General features: G+C 44.3%; 1 protein-coding gene across 1 annotated transcript in view; it reads left to right on the forward strand.

The window, feature by feature from the left end:
- Positions 1-24,427, forward strand: part of Myo16 (myosin XVI) — a 363,210-nt gene that overhangs the window by 24,759 nt on the left and 314,024 nt on the right. The window contains exons 2-3 of the mRNA XM_059244646.1: positions 13,356-13,426; positions 19,838-19,981. Coding sequence (XP_059100629.1) covers positions 13,356-13,426; positions 19,838-19,981 — 215 coding nt within the window. The remainder of the gene's footprint in view (positions 1-13,355; positions 13,427-19,837; positions 19,982-24,427) is intronic.

Below are 24,427 nucleotides of genomic sequence, written 5' to 3' on the forward strand. Positions count from 1 at the left end.
TTACTTTTAGCTTCTGGTTCATAAAAATTTATAGTGAGCTTCCTTTACAAATGGTTGACAGTTACAGCCAATTAAAACCTAGGTCTAGGGATGGTAAGAAGACTCAGAGGGTGAAGGAGGTTTTCATGCAAGCCAGTGACCTGTATTTGATCCCTAGAACCCACGTAAAAGGGGAGAGAACTGACTCCACGAAGCTGACCTCTGACCTCTATGCGTGTGCTATGATGTGTACATTTTGCCCATAGTTCCAGATGGATAGAGTCTGCCATGGTGAGGGTGAGGCGTGGTACCCAGCTGCCGCCATGGCAGCAGTAGCAGGAAGCTGAGAGCTCAGGTCTTAAACCTCAAGCGTGAAGCAGAGAGAAACGTGGAAGTTTCTCAAGGGGTTTTGAACCCCCCCTCCCCCAAAGTCCCTCTCTCACAGTGGCACACTTCTGTCAGCAAGGCCACATCTCCTAAACCTCCACAAACACTGTCACCAACGAGGGACCAAGTGTTCAGATACTAGCACCTACGGGGGGGCGTGTCTCGTTCAAACCACCACAGACTTCCAGGGGTCGTGTTTTATGAGGAAGCTGGAAAGGGGTCAGCCAGTCCCGGTCTCCCTCTCTTAAGCCGTGGAGCCAACACTGTCTCCTCTTTAAGGAAACAAGACTCTGTGTGGCATGATTTAGTCGGCAGATAACTGCGTTACCATGAGATATGGCGCAAACCTGGGATGCTTGCCCTAGGAGCTTCCGGTTCCCATGTGAGACATCCCACCTGCTCAAAGACATGGTGTGGGTATTCCACTCCCAGAGCCCATGCATGCTGGTAGAGGGGGTGTCGACAGAACCCGGCTCTCCCAGTCCCTGAGCCTCCTCGGCCCCAAACTTGAGAGGGACCCACTTAGCCCACACTACCTGACCACACCCCCAAGATAACCGTGAAGGAGATCTGGTTAAGTGAGCCATACCCAGGGTTTGGGGGACAACGCAGTTGGGAAAGTGTCAGGCTGGCAAGCGTGAGGCCCTGAGCTTGATCACCAGCACACAGGCAGGCTTGTAATCCCAGGGCTATGGAAGCAGGGGTAAGCGGATGCTCGGGGCTCACTGGCTAGCCAGCCTAGCCGAAGTGGTGAGTTCCAGGTGAGTGAGAGGCTCTGCCTCAAAAGGAAGTGGGTAGCATCTGAGGAACGTCTTGAAGTTATCCTTTGGCCTCCACACTCACATATGTCCACGTGTATCCACACATGCTTGAACACACTCAGGAACCACATGCAGCCAGCTGTCTTGGTAGGTCCTGACCTGTGTCTGCTTTTCAGATGTGACTCTCATATCTCCTTCAATCCCCACATCATCTGGGTTCATGAGGACGACCATAACATCTGAGATTATTGTAAGAGAGATAACCCAAGGCCTGCTTAGCTAAGGGCAGACAATTCAAAGAATGGGCTCATCTCAGAATATGAATCTGCAGTGAGGCTCGTCATGGGAACCTGGGAAGGACGTAGGATGTCTGTGTAATGTTGTCATACTGGACCATCGAGTGAGGACTCTTACTCTGGCTCTTCCTCTCTCCCTTCGTTCCACTCTGTCTCTTGTGTGCCTTCACCTGTTAGGCCTCTAAGCTGCCCTTCTCGGTTTGCCCTTCATGTCCTGGCCCCACGGTCCAACACCCCACCTGCCTCTGTTACTGCTCCCAAGTCCCAGCTGGAAACCAGCCATGTCTGAGACGTGGTGTCCACCTTGGGTCCAGTCAGAGCTCAGAGGGTGAGATGTGTGCATGTGCAGAGCAGGGGTGACCTCAGGCAGACGGTGGCTACTTGTTTCCACAGTTAACAGAAGAAGCAGGGCATCAGGTCTGACATTTCATGTGGGGCTCCAACTTCTAAACACGTCTAAGGTACTGTAGTTAGAGTTTCATGATATTCCCGAGGGTTTGAGAAATCATGTGCTTCTGGGGTGTTCTCACAGTAGCTGTACAAGCGCCAAGTCCTTGTTGATTAATTAAAACCCTCTATGAAGCAAAAATGTCATAAATTTCCTAAGATACAGGGGACCACAGTGACGCTGGAGGGTGAATTAAATTCCACCCTTCAAACAAGAACAAAAGTCAGGCACCAAAGGGTCAGGGAGGAAGTGGAAACGCTTTAACCCAGTAGATTGTGCTCATCAATGCTACTGCAGAACTTTTGTTTTTAAAGTCCCTTGCTGGATGCTTTCACTTTCCCGAGATTCCCCTCCATTAACTGTTTCCCTTCCCAGTTTCCAAACCCGACTAAGCAGTAATTTTCATCTCACTTAAATAATCTTATTTTCAGCAGTGATAGTTAACTGTATGTCAGTTTACTATTTAAAAGGCTGAAGCCCAGAGATGTAAAGGACTCACCAAGTGCCATGTTTGGCATCGCGGTGCGTTCTTTTTGAGTTCTGGCTTGTAATGATTTCAATACCAACACATTTATTCCCTGGTCACCTGACTTTAAAAAGACTCTAGATGTGTGGGTGTGGGGGTTTGAGGGTGTGGGGTGTGAGAGGTTGTGAGTGGGGAGGGAGGTAGGGATACGGGAGGACTGGGGTGTGGGTGTGGGGGAGGTGGGGATATGGGAGGACTGGGGTGTGAGTGTGGGAGAGGTGGGGATACAGGAGTACTGGGGTGTGGGTGTGGGAGAGGTGGGGATACGGGAGGACTGGGGTGTGGGGGAGGTGGAGATACGGGAGGATTGGGGTGTGGGTGTGGGAGGACTGGGGTGTGGGTGTGGGGGAGGTGGGGATACAGGAGGACTGGGGTGTGGGTGTGGGAGAGGTGGGGATACGGAAGGACTGGGGTGTGGGAGTGGGGGAGGTGGGGATACGGAAGGACTGGGGTGTGGGTGTGGGCTTTTAATGAAAGCAAATCATACTTTAACTGTTTCCATGAATATGAGAAGGACTATTTTATTTTGTTTTTACTACACCAAGATGTGAACATAAGTTAGTAGTCTGTAGAACTATAGACAGACTAATTTATGGAAATATAAATTGCTGGCTGTGCAGGTTCTGAACTCCATTGAGTCTATTTGCAAAGCGGTTCTCTTTATGAAACACAGTATCTTCTAAACTTGGTTCAGAGTAAGAGCATTTTATGTACAAACTGTCACCTGGTAGAGGGTCATAAATAGAGAGAAAATGAAGCCTGAAAATTGTGTTTACATCATGTGCGTTCTGGATTTACTGCTGTTGCACTGGACTCTGAGGAAATATGGGGTTCAATGTATGTCATTATAAAACTGTCACTCCTGTGTGTTCTGGAATATTTAGGGAAGTGTTGATTCAGCACCAGGTCAAGTAAGCAGGCCATTCCTAATTCCCACCAGGCAAGCTATACCACAGCACTATATCATAGATGATCTGAGGGACAGGCAAGGTTCATAACGACCTCTTAAAATGACTTTTCATCATATAAAAGTTTGGTAATTTAAGCTTTTAAACAATTACTATCATCATTCATCATCAATAGTGTTAGCTTATTCTTCTCATGGATGGTAAATATTCTTAGGGACTCATATGAATAATTAAAATGAATGAGGTGCACCTTGCTGGGAATAGAAAGAGACACTAAAAACCTGCCCTCCACAGAATCAACCAGAATGCTGGCAAAAGAATAAAAACATTCTGGATATTGCAAACAGGCTTGGGATAACCTTTTTCTTTTTCAACATGGTTGAAACTCAGCTAGAACAGTGCAGGCTGCCAATCACATCCCCTGGTCACATGATCTTCTGAGGGCCTCATGGCTGCCTTTAAAACCGCCACCCTTATTATCTGGTAGCTCTGAAAACACGCTCTCCTGCAGACACAGATGGTGGGAATGGGGTCTGGGGGTTCCCCAGAAGGCCTATCCCTGGATGACTAATGAATGTTTCCCAGGGGCCTGCCCTGAGAAGATTTCTCCCAGGGTCCTGGGGAAGATGTTATGGCTGGAGATGGGGTGATCTGAGGGAAAAGAATCTAAGTACACCAGGCTCTTTTGTCTGTCTGCTTTATTTCTCTAGGACAAAATTCTGTCTACATAGTTTCAGTTCCGTCCTGACACTCAGTTCCTCTGTCCTTCTTTTTCTGTCCTCTCATAGCCTTAGTAATATCCTCCATTCCTCTGTCCCCCATCTTTCCTTCCTCTTCTCCTGATCTGACCCAATCCCCACTCAGCCAAAAAGTCGCCCTGTTCTCCTTTCTCCAGCCATGCAACTCTGCCCAGACCAGGAATTCTGCCCCAGCCTTCACTTCACCTGGATATGCAAAAAAAAAAAAAAAAAAAAAAACTCTTCTGTTCTGAGTCAATTGCTCTGGAATGCCATTTTCCCTCTCTGAGGAAGGAAGATCTGAGCTTCCTTTGCACAAGAAACAAAGCTATGCATCTGCAATGCACCTGTCTCCTAGGCTCTGTAGGAGTATTACCTAGTTCAGATCAGCAGTAGGTCTGAGAAGCTTATATGGTTTGCCACTAAGGCCTAGTAGTATATGAGTGCACAAGAAATTCATAGCAGAAGACAGCTGGTATGTTAAGAGCTAAATAACACCAAATATTCTCTGATACATGATTTTTCTCTAGAAAGGTTCCTTGGCCTTTCTAGGTATAGCTTTGTTATATACAGCTGAATCTCTATAATATATTCTTGTGGCTTGCAGCAGATGACTATCGTGTTTACCTGTCTGTGAGATCTCCAGAAACTAGGCTCTTAAGAAAGATTTATTTTTATTTTACTTAATTTAGAAAGAAAAAAAAACTACAAATCTATTCCCAGGGGGTATTTGCAGAAATGAACTAGCAGTGAATGTTCAGCCTGAAGCTGTGATGACATCTGTCTCAGAGAGCTGAGGAACACTGTAAATGGTTGGGAAGTTAACTGAAGGCATCAACGCAGGGATGGTGTGTTCCTTAGAATGTTGACGGCTAGACACATATCCCGGCTAAGGGCATGGTCCTAAAATACTCAAGGAAATGAATGCTTCCCAAGGTCAGTGCAGACTAGGGAAAACGTTTACCATTTACCAACATACAAAAGAAGTGTCCTAAAATATAAGCCATACGCAAAGTTCCTCTGCAAATGCTGGGAGAGTTGTCCAGGCAACTGAGAAAACACTTCAGCCATGAGCAGGCACTGATATAGTGGATAGAGACTTCAGTGCATTGCCAAGGATAGAGATATTAAAGGTTTCGAAAGGAATGAAACAAGTAGGATCGCAGGCAGAGAGGCTGGCTGTCCTGGAAGGAGAGTGAACATGATTTCAAATTCTCCCATCTCACTCTTTGTAATGTCAAGTTTCCAACAAACATTCTGAGAAATGCAAAGAAACAAGAAAGTTTGGGCCACAGAGGAAAAAAAAATCAATTAACCTAAAGAAACTGTTCCTGGGTAATTCCAGACAGTCTGTTTCCTGGAGAGAATTTAAATCAATTATTGTTTAATGTTCATGTAACTAAAGGAAACCTTTTCTAAATGAGTATATGAAGGCATAGGGGAGAATAACAACCAGATAGTAATTGTAAAAAGAACCAAATGAAGGAGAAATTATATAATATATAATTATGTTTATCATTATATATAAATATATGTATATTATATAAAATTATAATCTCAAAAAATAAAAGACACATTTTCAAAAAGGAACTAATTAGAAATCCTGGGGTTGAAAAGAACAGAATGTGAAATTGTATGTATAGCAGAAGGAACCAAAAGTCAAGCAGACAGGAGGGTCAGTGAGTTTGAAGACAGATCAATTAAGATTATCCAGTCTGAGGTGAGGAGAATAAGGAAACGTGAGCAGACCTCAGATCCTGGAGTAAGTACAGCGCATCATGGAATTTATCAACACACATAGTTCAAATCACAGCCAAGAGGAGAGGGCAAAGGAGCAGGAAGAGGGCTATTAGAAGCAAGGGCAGAAACTGTGTGGGTGTGATCGAGGATATTAACCTACATTAAAGAAGTTATCTAGACTCCAAATGGGACAGCCTGAAGAAGAGAGGCACTTATGGCCATGCTATACAGAGGAGCCACACCTAGGCACAGCATAGCCATGATGCACAGAGGGGCCACATCTAGGCACAGCATAGCCATGATGCACAGAGGAGCCACACCTAGGCACAGCATAGCCATGATGCACAGAGGAGCCACACCTAGGCACAGCATAGCCATGATGCACAGAGGAGCCACACCTAGGCACAGCATAGCCATGATGCACAAAGAAGCAACATTGAAGTGCCATCTAATCATCAAAGAAGGCATTCACCCTGCTCCAGGACCCTGTAGGGTCAACAGCTGACTTCACACTGTGAACTCGGAGGTCAGAGAACTGTGAGAAACAAATGCTAACAGAAGGAGATCATCAAGAAGTGTGTTTTCAGGAAAGCTGTCTTTCTCAGATGTAGGGGTAATTAAAGCATTCTTGACAAACCGAAACTGAGAGAATTTGTGGTGCACAGATCTTCTGGATTGACATGAAAGACACTGTTGAGTTCACAGGTGTTGGGGACCGATTCCGGACAGCGGTGTCCTTACTTTATCAAACCTTACAAAAGCAGGAAGTTCCTGGCCTAACCTCGGGCTGTACAACTTCCTGGAGTACCTGCTAATCAGCCAGCTGCAGGGGCCCGGGACCAAAGTGACCTCACCCTCCCTTAGGAATTTTCCATTCTTCTCTCCGTGCTTCCCCTGTTCCCCCTCCCTGCCTGAAGCCCTGTTTATAAGCCTCAACACCCAGTCAATAAACGAGACCTCGATGCAACTCAGACTGACTCTGTCTTCCTTTACGCGCCTGGTCTCCTTTCTCTCTCGCCCCCATTGATCTTTCAGGAGGTGCCTCCTCGGGTCTCATCAAATAACCTGGCCCGCGGGACCGGGCACACAGGAAAAGCTCTGCAAAGTGAAGTGTTTAGGGAAGACAGTACAGTGATGCTGTGTTAGTCGAGTTTAACCTAAGCTATCTAGAGATACTACAAAAGAAATAGACACGCCCCTGTTAACAGGGGTGTACACATGCATAAAGGTGCTCCATTGAGTCTAAAGGGCTGGCGTTGGGGAGACAGGAGTATCCAGGAATGAAGTATTTGTTCACTGCTGAACCTCAGTCAATAGTAATTAATGTAAATTAGGTTGGTATGCATTAAAATGTTCATTATAACCCTAATGAATAATTCATCCAGATGCTTGTGAATTAAGATGGCAATATGTAAAGACCTATTTACACAAAAGAAGAACGGGCGTGGTGGCTCTGCCTGTAATGACTGTAATGCCTGTAGAGGCTGAGAAAGGTCATGGGTTTTAGATCAGTGTAGGCTACACAGAGAAACCCTCTTTTATAAAACAAAACAAAGCACAAACAAACAGAAAAGCAAAAACCAAAGAGAAGGTAGCAAGAGAGGTTTAGAGGAAAGAAAAAGGACACAATCCACACAGCAAGCAAGTAGCGAAATGTCACATATGAGTCCCACTCTCTCAGGAATTGCTTGAACATACTAAAACACTCACCATTGCTGGGCGAAGCCAGTATGGCGATGACTGGACTGGGCACCAGTCTATGAGAACAGCAGAATATCGTTGGGACTCTTTTCCTTGACTTGTTTGTTTGTTTATTTGCTTTTTTTTTTCATGTTTGGTTCTATCCTAGGTGTCTGGGGTATCCCACCTCTAGGTCTGGGCCCTTAGGGTGAGCTCTCTCTCAGGGTATGAGTCTCCAGCTGGGCCCATCATTTGCTGATCACCCTCACAATTTCTGTGAGGGCAGAGAGGGAAACTTTGGTTGGGATGCAAAACCAAACAAACAAAACCAAACAAAAAAAGAATTTACACACTAAAAAAATAGTTAAAAAAAGAAAACACTCAAGGGGCAGAACTCAGAAGAATGTATAAGAGAACCAAGCAGCTATGTTTTGTCTAAAAGGAATACCTATTTATTCGGACACAAATAAGTTTAGAACAAAAGATGCACAAAGAATCATCAATCAGAGAGCAGCCCAAGAAAAGCCGAAATGGACATGCCAGCAGGTAGGGTCTTCAGGAGGAAAGTTAAACAGATGTCCCCAAACTTTCCATCCTGGCTAGCAACAGCCAGGCGTTAATTACATAACCTGCTCCCAGTTACAAAGCGCATCAATTGGAAAGCTCTCAGCATGCGAAGTAAAGTGTTTGTTTAAAATGCTCAAAGTTAAATTGTTAGAGGAAAATAAAGACACAGCATGGAAAGAGAAATTATCCCATCTAGATGACAAGGAAGTCATCATACGCCTATGCCCACACGAAGATCCAGGACAGATGAGGTGGAGCTGAAGGCTGACAAGGGAAAGAGCATGCTTCCTGGTCTGACTTCAGTAGTAGTCTAGTGACAGACGGGGCAGCTGCACAAGAGTCAGGGGCAGAAGACCTGACAGCCACTCAGGCAGCCCTGTGCCTCCCACACCAGCAGACCACACATTTGCAAGCACTTGTGAATATGATGGGCCGTGTAACAGGCTGCAAAAGGAAGCATCTTCATCTATCAGAAGGACTGACAGACAACTTCACTTTCTAACCTCAATACAATGAAATTAGAAACCTTTAATAGAGATTGTTAAAGAATTTAAGGAAATTTGCAAATACATAAAAGTTAGCTTCTTTGTCTTGAATTATGCCCCCCCCCCCATTCATCTGGTGAGCTCTTAACCCATGTCTTGGTTACTTTTCTGTTGCTGTGATGAGGCACCATGACCAAGGCACCTTATAAAAGAAATAACTTAATCTGCCTTATGATATTAGAGGATTAGAGTTCATGATGGCGGGGAAAGGACTCCTGAGAGCTTACATCTTGATCTACAGCCATGAGGCAGAAAAAGGGATATACACATGGCCATATCTTCTAGTCCTTCCCTAATAGTTCCACTAACTGGGGACCAGCTATTCAAGTATATGAGCCTTTGGAGGCCATTGTATTCAAACCACCACACCCTGTATACCTCAGAACGTGGCCAAGTCTCAATACATGGCCTTTGCTGAGGTGGTCAATTTGAGGAGAGTTAGGACATAGGAGGAAGAGGCCAGGGAAAGCGGATTCCCTGAGATGCTGGCTTCTTGTTCCTAGAAGACATTGTGAGAAGACACGTAAGGAGGGCATGGGCATGGTTATCTCAACAGTACCCGTAGGGTTAAGGGGAAGGTGCAAGGGACCTAGAAGACACCCCAGCCAGCATGTGCTTCAGGCCTTGCAGTCCTGGGCTCTCCCACCCTGAAGGGATTAAGTTGTAACTTTCTCTTTTTCTGCATCCTAGTCTTTAGTCTTTTCTGGATTTCAATTAATTGTCTATGTCAGGAAATGAATTTGGTAACCCCCACCTAAACGGCCACCAGCACCCTGTTGCACACCCACCCTCACCAATGGCCCCTACCTTGGTGGTGCATTTTTCACAATTACCAACCTCCATCCATATGAAGTAATGGGTACATCTCCATAGCTGTAAATGCCTACAGCAGAGAAGCATATGAATACCCAGCTACCTAACTTCCCACATTTGAAAAGAAAAGCCCAGTAAAGCAACAGCCAGTGCCCAGAAAGGTATACACACTTGGTTGGAAGCGAGAAAAATGTTGAGAAAAGCCATAACGATTATGAGAGGGAAAAAATGGTTCTATGAAATGGTCGACATACTTGAAATATTATTAGCTAAACTGACCAATTTTTTAAAAAAATGAAAATGAAAGCAAAAAAATCAAACTACAAAAATCAGGAATGAAGGAAGGTAAGTTTTAGTTATGTGCTAATTAAAAAAATCAAGTGAGCTAAAATACAGTTGTACACCAAAAGCCTAGCTGACCATGTGAGACAGAAAAACCCGTAGAGTGGCATGAGCCATCAATGAATCAGGGTGAAATTAGCCAAGTGATGTAGACTGGGCAACAAGCTTTGAGGAGCGGAGAGACTGAATTAACATCTTCCCACAGTGGAGCCCAGCACGCTGCTTCCCAGAGGAGCCCTTGCAATGACTAAAGAGAGGCTGATACAAAGCTGCTAATGTGTCCATAAGCCAGAACACAGAAAATGTAACAACATGCTGCATGAGGATGATATTACCCAGAGTCCAACCGAGAGCCACCAAGTGTAAGAAAATAGACTGATAAGGCAGTGAGAAGCTTCAGTGGCCCCACAGGGCCAGGCTCTGGAATCTTTCAGACCGAAGCCAAGCAATACATAGCCTATAACCAAGTGGATTTCAATCTATTAATGCAAGGCCGTTGCTGTGTATGAGAACCCAGTCAGTGACAGCGTGTCCTTGATATGAACATAATGGGCACAGTCACACCATCTCTCAGTAGATCCACTAACAAACAGAAGACTTTCCCACAGTAAATGCACTCAACAAACAGTGGGGGGGAGGGGGGTTTCAGCTTCTCTCACAGGATGCCTACACAAACCCAGTCAACATCACACCAGATGGGGCAGACCAAAGCCCCAGCTTTCTCTGTAAAGAATGGAGTGGACTCGGCTGTCTTGGCTTGTTCTACACTAGCTAGAAGCCCTGGTCAGGACATTGGTGAAGAAGGTCCTCCTGACAGGACCACGAGAGCACAACCGAGACCTTGTAGCTCTGACCACCCTCAATAGCACTGAGCAGCAAGCTTGACTGAGTGTGTGTTGTGTGCCCATGAATACAGGAACACGTACTCGGTGTTATCAAACGTCATCTTTTCAAGTCTGCATTGCCCATCCTAGGACTTCCTTTCTTTCTTTATTTTCTTTCTTTCTTTGTTTGGATGTTTGTCTGTGCATGCACACACACATCAAAGATCAGCTATAAGGAGTCAGTTCTTTTCTCCCACTGTTGATCAAATTCAGGTCATCGTACTTGGTAGCAAGTGCCTTCACCCATGAGCTATCAACCATGGGCTATCCAATTCCCTCTTTACTTTTTAATTAATTAGAGACAATGCCTCACTATCTAGACAGGCTGGTTGTTTTAGACATGTGTCGTGATGCCTGGCTTCTCTTTATTTTTAATGTATTTTCAACATTATTCTATTTTCTGTGTATTCTTAATTTCTCCCAATACCCTTAGTTATCATAATGATTATGGGGAAATAGTTCATGCTTAAGTGTTTGGGAACAAACAACAAAGTATATCTAGCTCATTATGCATAGCTATTATAGACAGTGTTAACTGCTGTCCTCTGGAGTCTCCCCTGAAAACTGCTGAACTTACAAGAGCCCTCAGAGCTTGACAGTGGATCCCCTGATACCATTAAAATTCAAGTCCATGCTCCACCATCCAACAGCTGTGTCCTATTAGTGCTGGATCTCTCCACTTGTAGTATGGGGATAATATAAAACTAGCAGTCTCTTAATAACAGGAGACAGCATCTTATTGTCATACACATGCCCAACTGTGCATAGGAATAAGATGGTAAATACAAGATTTCCCCCAGAAGTTCACTCAGAGAGCACAGTTTGCCTCGTTCATCCTAAACCAGCATAATTTAACTTGACCCCATTGCCCACAGTTTCCAGACTGTGGTCCCTGATGTGTTTAAATCAAAGTGAGGTGTTATCAAAGGGTTACTAAGGGGACTGACTTAATTCCACTGTTTAAAGAAGGTATGCCTGCAGTCTGATGCAGGTAGGGGTCCTAGTTGCCTGCAAGTTCAGAGATGGGTGTGTACAGCCTGTAGCCCAAGCCAAGTGGAGTCCTGTGTACATCCTGTAGCCCAAGCCAAGTGGAGTCCCAGGTTGCTAAGCTGTCTTTTAAGCCTGCCTGCCGCACTCAGCTCTCTCAGAATGGAGGCAGCTGGCAATTTGTCTAAGAAAGACCTGCCACCTCTGAGAAGTTTCCTCAGCAAACTGGACCTTGTTTGTGAAAGCAAATCCTGGACTGAAGAACGAACACAATCGTGGAAGGGAAAATGCTTGTTTGTGAACAGAAAGGGAATGTTCTAGAAACTTTCCTTAGGAAGCTCTTTTGGGAATAAACCTAGAGTAGACAGGCTGTAGTCTCGGAGAAGTGAGGACAGGCTTGGTCCTCAATCCCTCAGACAGCAGGCATGCATCTGTTCTGTAGTGAGAGAGATTAGGATGTAGGGTGCTTTGACTGGAGGAAGGCTTGAGGATGGGCACTCTAGGCTACCTTCATAGGTCCCTCTATGGTAGATGGCTGTTCCCATCATGCTCATGGGATACACAGCAGAGAAGGTGACTTTCTGTGGCTGGAACCTGTACAGGAGCAGCCAGGCTGTTCAGATTTCTTGTCCTCTTGGAGTTACTCAGAGTGAGGGAGACAAGAGAATAGACACCTGGAGGCACTGATTCTGTGATGAATAGAGAGAAAGGTACCTTCAGGTCATATTTCAGGTCACAGAGAAGAAACTGGATAGAAAGCAATATGGCTCCGCGAGGGTGACTGAGTTGGAGCCACTTGGACCAGTGCCCTGTCACCGTTGAGAGTAAGAGTGGCTGTTGCTGGGTATGTAGGTTCACGGATGTAATCTCTGCACCGGGGAGGCTGAGGCCTGAGACTGAAATCGTCCGGCTGACTTGGCCTACATAAAACCATTGACCCAAACTAAAGCAACAATAACAAGAAAACCAAAACAACAAAGAAGGTAGCTGCTGCTACTCTGTTGCCTTTTTGTGGCAAATGCATCAGTGATTTTTTTAAAAACCATGAATAATGTTACTGATAATGGAGACCAGTGGAGCGTCCCTGAACCCAAGGACCTTCCTAGGAGGCCTACCCCATCAGGACACTGTAATCAGCAGAGACTAGGAGATCTCTCTGTGTCTCGTGACATTCATGTGTTAATGAATTCACCTTGCTGGCAGATGGACACACAGATCATTTTCTAGCTGTGGATTTGCTCTGATAGTTGATGTATATTTTGATCTATGTGACTTTATGGCTTTGTCCCATAGTGCTCTGTGACAGTAGAAGAAACATGGGCAAGGGCTAATGGCACAAATGGAGCCTTAGTGTGCAAAGTGCAAACTTTCATTGCTTTAAGCCAATAGGTCATCACAAATTGCAAAACAGTGTCCTCCTGAGGCTAGAGAGCAGATCCTTTTTGTTTATATGTTTTCTTTTGTTCTGCAAAGGACATATAAACTTGGTGCCTCAAAATAATCCACTTCTGTCAATTCTGCTTTCTCATTAATTTCTATGGCTGTGGTGAGTAATCAAACTTCCATGCCAGGTAACAAGTTTGGGCACAAGGAGAAACACACGTGATCATAGGTGTGTGATGTGGGAGATCTGACAGTGACCCTCACCCTGTGGCCCTCACAGCTGTTGTCTGAGCTGCTAATGAAATACTGTTGGTTTGGGCTCAGGGCGTGGAACATGCTTGCTCCAACTCTGTTTTCTCTCTTCTCTTACAGTGCTTCGACTCTTGAAGGAGGGGGCGGACCCACAATCTCTCCTTTCCTCAGGAGGGTCCTTACTCCATCTGGTAAGAACTGACACTTGAAGGGGCCATGTGGTGACAACTGGGGGCAGAGAATAAATTAAGGTTCCAAAAGTCAGTTCCAGAAAGAGCATCAAACAATGAGTCAAAAAAAAGGCACATTTCAGATGGCAGGTGTGGATAAAGAGCTGCTGAGTTTGATGTTCTGAGGCAGAGAGAGTCACCGGATTCCCAGACCTGAGGAGGAGTGTGTGGAGGAATAGTGTCAAGTCTCAGCTTACTCCATTGGTTATACCCATTGACTTTCATCAAGATCTTGCGCACGCCATCCTTATTTCTGTCTAGATGTCACAATAGATGGAGTGAGTATATCATGTGGCTGTCACTGTCATTTTTGTGTTCTCCCCAGTGAGGCAGTGAGCACTCAAGGCACAGTGAAGGAGCCGTGAATGAAAGACCCCCAAGGATGTAGGGCCTCCATGGTTAATGGGAAGGTAGTTACTCTAGACCCAAATAGTAGAACCCAAAGATTCAGAAAGAGTTCAGCAAGAAGGAAAAGGTTGTATTGAGAGACTTCATTGCCCCCCAGGCTGATGCAGGGATTTTGATGCTGTCATGGATGGTCATAGTTGGGTCTGGGAGATGTACAAAGAATCTGAGTGTTGGGTGAGGGAGAGGACTCACTGCTGTACTCTCCTCTAGCAGAGATTACTGAGTAAATAAAAACAAAGGAACAATTGCAGGTTGCCAGAGAGGAAAAAATTACAGGGTTTCAGAATGCCTTAGGTGCTGAGAAAGGCAATTTAGCCATTAGGATGTCAAGTGTGAACAGCCTCATAGGGAGCCCACGCCTTGGGACATCCCACAGTGGGATTCATGATGCTCTTCAGACTTGGGTCCTGATTACACACTGTTCCATCGATGTCTTGAAGGGAGGCAGTGCAGTGCATGTGCATGGGGGGTCAAGGACCAGCTGTAGGCACTGTTGGGCTTTCTCAGAGTTATGTTTATTTAACTCGAATATTACTCATTGAGTACCAGGCTCTAAGTCAGTAGTTCTCAATCTTCCTAATTCTGTGACCCTTTAATACAGTTCCTCATGTTGTGATGACCTTCAACCATAAAAATATTTTCATTGCTACTTCATAACTATAATTTTGCTATTGTTATGGATCATAATGAAAATGTGTTATATGAAGAATAATTGATATGTGACCCCTGTAAAAGGGTCATTTGACCCCCAAAGGGGTTGTGAACATTTCCAGGTGAGAGACATGCATTTAAAATGTCCAGGACCCAGACTTTGGGGAAGGAAGGGTAAAAAGAAAATGGGGGGGGGAGACCTGGCAGTGGGGAGGAACTTGGTGATTCTGGGAAGGTGCCCCCCCAATACAGAGAGAGAGGGGAGCACACTTGTGTTAGAGAAGCACTAGGATTCATGGGCACGTGAACTGTAAGAGGGGTTTTGTGCAGAAGGGCATCGGCCTTGAAAGGACACTAGACCTGGTCCTTGAAATGCTTAGTCTTTGAGCCAGAGACTCTATGTTTTAAACTGTGTGAAGTCCAGCTGCTGAGTTCTGCTTGACATGTGGAGAAAGAGACGAGGGCGGCAGAGGGCCTGGGGGTGTGACACCGGGTGACAGGCAGAAAAGCGGTTCCCGGTCCTGCTGAGCATGGCAGGCACCTTGCTCATTTTCTTTCTGCAGTGAAATGTCACCACGAACTAGTTGGTGTGGTGATGATCAACAAGGATTGAGGAGGGGAAGAGGTGTTAGCTTGAGGGAGATTCTTTCTAGGGAGCATGAGCTTTGCTAAGCCGTGATAATAGTGTAAGACCACTGTTACAGAGATGTTCAGCCTTCATAATCTTTTCAGACAAGTGTGATTAAAGGTATTTATTGCTGTCAAATTATTATTCATAATCTTTAGAAGTGTGAATCACAAAGTACATCACTAGAGAAGGGTGGGTGTCACTTTCAGCTTTGCATCTAATTATAGCTTTTTTATTCTCCTTGAAATAAGAGGTGTGCTTTGGAATTTCTGAAATTCCAAACTCCAAGCACATTTGGGGTGTAAATATGGATTCCTGCAGTCTGGGTTAGGGATGTCTTTGTGTTTGTGTGTATGTGTATGCAATGTGTGTATGGGGAGGGATGTGCATGCATGTAAGTGTGAGGTGTCAGTGTGGATTCCCATAGTCTAGGTCAGGGATGTCTTTGTGTTTGTGTATATGAGTGTGCAGTATGTGTGTACAGGGGTGCATGCAGGTGAGTGTGTGGGTATATTTCTGCCTGTGGAGGCTAGAGCAGGCTGCTGGGTGTCTTCTATCATATTCCACCTGATTACTGTGAAGCAGGGTCTCCCACTGATCACACTCCACCTGATTACTGCAAGGCAGGGTCTCTCACTGATCACACTCCACCTGATTACTGCGAGGCAGGGTCTCTCACTGATCACACTCCACCTGATTACTGCGAGGCAGGGTCTACCACTGATCACACTCCACCTGATTACTGCGAGGCAGGGTCTACCACTGATCACACTCCACCAGATTACTGCGAGGCAGGGTCTCTCACTAAACTGGACTCTCTCCTTTCCAGCTAGGCTGGCTGGCAGGTAGTCTTTCAGAATCCACTAGTCTTTTCCTTCATCTCCCCTCCCTGAGTGCTGGGGTTACAGGATACACAGCCACACCTGGCTTTTTACATAGGTGCTGAGATTTGAACTCAGCTCCTCATGCTCGCACTGGGAGCACTCTTACCCACTGAGCCGTCTGTGAAGCCCATCCAGGGTATCTTAACAGGTCTAGAATGAAAGATCATTCACATCATCGTTGATTGTACAGTGAACTGTCCAAAAAAGAAGAAAAGAGAGGAATTACTTTCATATAGATCCAGATCAGACTATGCACCAGCTTTTGGGGGACTGCTGTCCAGATCCCCATTTCCCTGCAATCATTCCTAAAACTGATGCTGTTGTGGATGAAGTCCCAGTTCACAACAACAAGTTTTCAAGTGATTTAACAGTGATTTACATGACTAGGACGTAAGAGACACAGACTTTGTTGGAACTAGGTGCTTTTCTGTCAAGCTACCTACATTTGTCTTACCTGCTTGCTTCCTTGAACCCCTTCCAGGGTGCTTGAGAATGTCCTTGATGGCCTCATATCAGGGCTTTCCCCCTTGTCCAATTTTAGATTTTTTTTTGTAATGTTAGACTTTGAATTTATCTTCTCTTCTCCATGATGAATTAGTGTTGTGTGTGCAAAGTGCACAGCCGCCATGTGTGATGTGCACACATACCCAGCAGCCCTGTCACAATTTGCTGAAAGAACACCCATTGCCACTGAATTGTCTTTGAGACGTTCTCAGATGCCAGTTGTCTCTATGTGCGCTGATCCACTCCCAGACTCTGCTGTGTGTCTCCATAATTCTTCTGCTCTTATGTCAGTAGCATACTGTATTGATCACAATTTTAAGCAAGTCTCGGCACTGGGCCCTTCAGTCCACAGACTGTTTCCTTGTCCATGATCTTTAAGCTATTCTAGGTCCTATGCATTAACTTAGGAATCTTAGATTCAGGGGTTTTTGTCAGTGCAGATAGACCTGTGTGATTCTGGTTGCATTTTAATTAAATGCAGACAGACACATGAAGAATCAGCTAAGAGTTCTGTGTTTTCATCCTCGCTAACACAGTCTACATTTGAGATTCTCCAAGCCTATGAAATGTGGTTACTTTGTTGCTTCCAGGCTTCCAGTCTTACATATTTTTGTTTGTCTTAATCACAAATGTTTCAAAATTTTTGAAACTATTCAATTATTTTAAATTTCCAAAATTTTGTTGCTACTGTATAGAAATTCTGATTTGTTGCTCTGACCTTGTGTCTAACAATTCTGTCATACATATGTATTAGGTATAATGATTGTTTTTATATATTTAGATATCACAGGTCCTCTGTGAGTGGAGGCAGGTTTAATGACAGCAGTGTAGCTAGTATTCACTCCTTATTACACGTCCAGCAAGGACCTCCAGGGAGTACCGAGGAGTGTGAGAATACACAGACCCACCCCTGCCTTCATCAGTGAGGAACATTTATTCCATCTTGTAACATTCACCTTGAAGTTATGGAGTTCATCAGATTGCTGATGTGCTTAGGTTGGAAATCTGGTGTTTGTTTTTTGTCCATAATTCCCATTTTATACACCCACACACATACACATACATTTTCTGCCTTCTTTTGGGTTATTTTGTGTGATTCAGGTTTGTGTTCTTGTGTGTTGTACATAGACCTTAATTCAGTGTGTGTTTCAATATTCCTAAGATATGACTAATTAATCCCAGTAGCTTCCAGCACTGTTCTCTACCATTGCATGTAACTTTAAAACAGTATATTGAGTATCTATCTATCTGTCTGTCTATCTATCTATCTATCTATCTATCTATCTATCTATCTATCTATTTATCTACCTATCTATCTATCTATCTACCTATCTATCATCTATCTATCTATCTATGATCTATCTATCTATTATCTATCTGTCTATCTATCTACCTATCTATCATCTATCTAATCTATCATCTATCATCTGCCTGTTTGCCTGTCTGTCTGTCTACCCACCATCATCATCTCCCTCTGTATCCAGTTTGGCTTTAACCTTGTGATTCTTCTGCCTCAGAGATCATAGCTGTTCTTCACTATGGCTTCCTTTCCAGTCCCCTGGTTTCTGGGTTCTAGGCACTGCCCCTCTTCTGAGTGCAGTGCCATTGATCATTCGTGCCCCATCCTGTGGATTCTATTGATGCTGCCTTGATGCTTCCCTAATCATTTGTGCTGGGTTCTAGGCATGGGATATTTTGACTGTTAAGTACTAGCTGAAATTTTTTGTAACTTTAAATGATATTCAGTACTTTAGGGGATTGTAGTTATTTAGAAACTCTTTGATCCTGTTGGAGAATGGTGTTTAATTGAAAGTTAAATTCAGTTAATTTAATTCAATTAAACTTAGTGTCCCCTCACTGAAGACAGATACAGGTATCTAGTCTGGCCAGAGGGAACAGGTGCCAGTTTCTACTGTGTGGGTCATGATGCTTATCACCCCAGTGGCCTCTCTCCCTGACATGGGGAGTATCTTAGGGTTTCCATTGCTGTGAAGAGGCACCATGACCACTACAACTCTTATAAAGAAAACATTTAATTGGGGTGACTCACTTACAGTTTTAGAGATTCAGTCCATTATCATCATGATGGGGAGCATGGCAGAGTGCAGGCAGATGTGGTGCTGGAGCTGAGAGTGCTACATCTTGACCAGAAGGCAGTAGGGAGTTGACGATCACACTGAGGGAAGTCTGAGCAAAAGAGAACTCAAAGCCTGCCCCCACAGTGACACACTTCCTCCAACAAGGCCACACCTACTCCTACACAGTCACACCTCACAATAGTGCTACTCCCTGTAAGTCTGTGGGGGCTGTTTTCATTCAGACCACCCAGGGAGCTTCCTGGGAACCATGCCCATCATAGCTCAGCTGCAGGCTTGGAGGGCCTACTTCTGGAAGTTCTTCCCTCATACAGCTGTTTTCTGTCTGCCACTGTACGCCATGAAATCTACGTACTTTGAAAGTAAGCCCCAGACATACTGAACCCTCCTCCCCTGCTGTGGCTGAAAAGTCTCTTGAGATAGTGACCTCAACAATGCCAGGACTTCTCTAGTCTGTTTTCTGATTTTTTTGTGTGTGTGTGTGTGTATGTGCGCACACACATGTACATGTGCTCGTGTGCACAAGTAACAGTGGAGGCCAGGAATGGGCATCGGATCCCTGGAGCTGGATTTTCAGGTAGTTGTGAGCCAGCCTGTGTGTATGCTGGAAACCAAACTCAGGTCTAGCGCAAGAGCAGTATATACTCTTAACTGTAGAACTGTACTTGAGTTCTTCCCCCCGAGTTATGGAGGTCCCAGACTGATTGGAGCAGATGGAGGTGCTGGCGGCTGTCAGTCAGCAGCAGGCTCTCCCAATGCTGCATTCCTCACGGTGCTGTCCAGTCATGGCGGGTGAATTGTCACAGTGGGGATATTGAATGTTTTAGTAAGAAGAGTCTGTTCTAAGCCTGTGTATAAACCCTACATAAAGCATGTCCACCACAGAAGAGAAATGTTACATGCATTTTAACAGTCCCAATGAACTGTTTGAGTCAGAAGGATCATGCACTCAAAAGCACGGTTTAGAATCCTCACTGCACGTGGCCCAAGAACCTAATCAAGATCTGGCTTAATTTATAAAGTATCTGCCCCTAGTTACTGTTTTCATCCCAAAATCGACTGCCCAGATTTCCTATTGGTCGGACACCTGCCTCTTTCCTTTAGTCTCACTGGAGACGGAGAATGCATTTTTGGCCTTGCCTGTTCTGTCAGTGGTGTTTGCATCATTTATGATAACTTGTGTTTCCTCTCTGTCTTTCAGTGTGCTCGATATGACAATGTCTTCATCGCAGAAGTGCTCATCGACAGAGGTGTCAATGTCAACCACCAGGATGAGGACTTTTGGACACCAATGCACATTGCCTGTGCCTGTGACAACCCTGATATTGTCCTGTTGCTCGTATTAGTAAGTACATGAATCCAGATGACCTAGCACTTGAAGACTCCATGGCAGATATGTGTTTAATAATATCTCTCACACTACTTCTGGGAAAAGCATGTGTCTATGTCACCATTCATGCCCCAAGAATGCAGATAATTAGAAACAAAGCTGTCACTCATGAAGCTCCTAAAATACCCATGTTCATGTTATGGCAAGCTTTAGAATTGCATGCTTTGATACACATCAGTATTATTAGAATGACCATGTTTGTTCTTAAGAATCCATATTCAGGCAGCTGCAGTTGAACTTTTGAAGATATTTCTTTCAATGGGATCATGAATTTGGGAGGAAGTGGAGAGGACACAGGAGAAATTGGAGGGGGAGAAAGAGAGGTAGGAATGATATAAATACAGTGCTCGTGTATGAAATACCCAAAATTAAATAACAACAACAACCTTTCTTCCCATGCTTGAGTATATGTCACTGGATATCAGTGACTTTTCCTTTCTAAGTTCAGGCAGGGATCTCAAACCTGGTTCTATTGCAAGTCCACATGCCCCCCGCTAACGTGGAATGCCAATGCTTCTAAAGAAGGCACTGGGCAAAAGGCTACCTCCTTATGTCTCCATGGAAGGCAGGTCCAGATGACTGGGTTGACATTGCAGAATTGATGCTGCAGACCTTACCAGCAGCAAAGCTGAGCTCAGTGACTGCATCATGATCTCAAGGCTCATTAGGTAGACCTTTGACCCATGACCTTGACCAGAGAGACTATGATATGGGAGTGTGACTTTCAGAATACCACTAAGGGCTGGAGGCAGCACTCCCCAGGGACCACACTGAAACAGAATGCTGCATGTTTATAGGCCAAGAGTGGAGTAAGGTTGGTCATGAAAACTGGTGCCCAAGGTATCGCTATACAAGGACTCACAGTTAGGATGAAGTTCACAGTGGCAACTTTGTTAGGTCTCTCTGAGACTGCACGGATGAGGAAATCAATGTGAAGTTTGTGGACACTGAAGTTAAACTGCCTCTTCCAGGGAAAATCAATAAATAGTGACATTTACCCGAGTCCTCAGAATAAATGTTTAGAAGAGTGACTCTCTGAAGAAATGCCGAATCATCTTCTCAACTTGGGATGGATGGCACATGCCACGGCGAGACTCAGTGCCGGACTCCTTACAGAGTAGGGAGTTCTTCATGCTCATCATCTGCCTTCAATTCATCCTCCAACCCTTTGAACTTGACCCTTGTTTATGCCTGAAATTATCAGCAGGTTACCTACATTCCTCATCATCACACCTTGTTGTGAGTGTGAACTTGTTTAAATCATGGTTTATTCCCCTGTGCTCTCAAGAGAAACAATGAATATTTAGCTTTCCATTTAAGAAGTTAAAGAAAGTTAAAGTTAGAAGTTTAACTTTGGTTAAAGAAGTTAAAAAAGATGAGCAGTTTAAGCCTAAATCAAGTAGAAAAATTAATAGAAAATCAGATCATAAATAAATAAAATTGAACAAGGAAAACATTAACTAAAATAGATTAAAAGCCAAAGCTAAAATTAAAATAGTTTGCTATTTTATAGAGTAAACAGTACATGGTGGTTCTGTAAAACAGTAGCAGGATTTTCTTTCATAAATCAGCTAAATTGAGAAGGAGAGATGACTGAATCCAGGCAAGGGGCCTGGATTTGCAAGATGGAGCTTCCATTCTCTGTAAAGGGAGGGAGGCAAATTTTGCAAAGGATGCAGAAGAGATCTAAACAGACCCTTCCCAACAGCCCACACTGGGACGATTTGAAGAACAATCAAAAGTAGTCATAATAGATTGTAATGTAAGACAGTAAATATCACTGTGCTCATGCTGAAAAAATGTGTTTACTACTCTAGTTGACAGCATAAACCTGAATGAGCAGGGCCTGAAAAATGAGGTAGACTAAAGTCCTGTGCAATAGTCAACTGTATTCAGAGCATCAGGCCATTTATACTCTGAGGGTTAAGAAGGATCACATGAGTATGGTGTTCAACCACAGGGACAAGCTACACAAGGCAAAAACATGTTTTTCCATAGGGGAGTATGAATACTAACAGCTGAAGTGACCTCACCTCTATCTGCTACATCTGGGAGGAGCATGAAAGCACATTCCAAGATCAGTTCTGGATTTTTGACAAAACTGAGGTCACAAGACACTGTCTTGATTTCTTGGCATTTTCTCACAAGCACTGAGAATTCCCCTGGCATGACTCCCTTCTCAGACTGTTCCAACAGGAGAGAACACACAGACGTACTGTGCAGATGAATTGTGAAAGATCCATGTGGATCATCCACTCTCAATCACATGCAGCACACCTTTGTCCTCAGATATTGGGGTGTTGCCAGTGACTCCCTTGTAGCTAGAGTTTTCCTGCCTGGCCCACAGTCAGGACAAATCTCTATCACCTGCCAGTCCCACAGCCTCAGACCTGACCAAGTAAACACAGAGACTTATATTGGTTACAAACTGTATGACCGTGGCAGGCTTCTTGCTAACTGTTCTTACAGCTTAAATTAATCCATTTCCATAAATCTATACCTTGCCACATGGCTCGTGGCTTACCGGCATCTTCACATGCTGTTTCTCATTATGGCGGCTGGCAGTGTCTCTCTGTCTGACTCAGCCTTCCACTTCCCAGCTTTATTCTCCTCCTTGTCCCGCCTACACTTCCTGCCTAGCCAATGGCCAATCAGTGTTTTATTTATTGACTAATTAGCAACACATTTGCCATACAGAACATCCCACAGCACTCCCTTCTGAAGCTGACAGTGTAGAGAGGAAGAGGGGAAGGCTAAGCATCATGGAACTGGACCAGAGCTCCCTCAGACAGGAGGTGAAGGCCCAGATCAACTCTGATGAGATGTGTTCATCTCAGATGGCCTCGGTGTTCTGAGAATGGCATTCTATGTCCCTGGTGGTCTACCAACACACACAAGCAAAGAACAGCATGAAAAGTTTCCATATGGACCCCAGTCAAGGGCCTTCGCACAAAATATGTAGCAGTTCGCCTCTCTTTTCCAAGGTTGTAAAAGTCAGTGGAAAGCTGAGAAAACCTCCACAGTTAAAAGGAAGTCAAAGAGATTAGGGTCTGAGGTGGCTCTTGGGGTAGACTAAAGGTGGGCTGCAACCTGGAGAAAGCACAGGCATTGTGCACTTTAGCTGAAGACAGTCATCTACAGCAGTTCCTTCTCGTCACACCAGGTACCATGGTGGTAACAGTGGGGGTACAGGTGTAATGTGAGAGGGAACACTCCACAGTATTGCCAATACTATAGTATTGACATAGTATTGACATATACATAGTATCTGTGAATCTGATACTGCTCAAAACCAGAAAACTAAAAATCTAAAATTCTGAAAAATAGAACAGAATTTTCAGCAGAAACTAGAAATATGTGACACATAAATATGTACTGTCTAAATATATAAATAAATATATTTATAGACCAAAGAAAAATTTCTCAAAGTAACTTAAAAATAATATTATAAGCCATTTTCTGTTATATTCTTTTCCAAAATATTTACTTTGGAAAGAACTTGCCAGACTTTCCTGTATAAAAAAAATCATCTCCTAAACTGTACGTCAGGTATATTTGTCAATGAACAAATTCATACAAGGGTTATAATCAATTTCCTGGTGTAGCTGCAAAGACAGGATTATCTGGAGTCCATGATCACTTCATAAATGTGAATGTCACTGTCATTCTTAACAGACAGAAATAGCCCAAAGGGAGTAGCTAAGCCACCCCATCCTTGACCCTTAGAGAGCACACACAATTAATGCTGATGTGAGGTTGGAGGTTCTCATTTTAATTTCAAAGAATGTACGACCTTAAACTGTGGAGAAAAATGAACATGAAAATGTATTAAATTTTTCTGTATGTCAGAAACATTAAGTATGTGACAAGGCTGCTGTGTAAGACATGACAGATGGGTGTGATTGTGTGTGTGTGTGATTGTGTGAGTGTGCGTGTGTGTGTGAGTGTTGTGTGATTGGGTGTGTGATTGTGTGTGTATGGGTGTGTGTGTATGATTGTGTGAGTGTGTGTGTGATTGTGTGAGTGTGTGTGTGATTGTGTGTGTGATTTTGTGTGTGTGTGATTGTGTGTGTGTGATTATGTGAGTGTGTGTGTGAGTGTGTGTGTGTGTGAGTGTGTGTGTGTATGGGTGTGTGTGTGATTGTGTGTGTGGGTGGGTGTGTGTGGGTGGGTGGGTGTGTGGGTGTGTGTTTGTTTGGGAGATCGTGGTTTTGTTTTCATTTGAAGTGATCTTATTTAGATATAGTGGTCCATATCTGTCATCCCAGCACTCAGAAGACAGTAAAAAGGACCACAAAGGTAGCCAACGGTGTATAGGGAGAGTCTGTTTAAACCAGAAATAAAGGGAAGGAGGGAGTGGAAGACTTCGTAGGCTTTTGGAGTTCAAACAAGTTCTGATCA

Source organism: Peromyscus eremicus, chromosome 17 (genome assembly GCF_949786415.1).
Source record: "Peromyscus eremicus chromosome 17, PerEre_H2_v1, whole genome shotgun sequence".
Taxonomy (NCBI): domain Eukaryota; kingdom Metazoa; phylum Chordata; class Mammalia; order Rodentia; family Cricetidae; genus Peromyscus; species Peromyscus eremicus.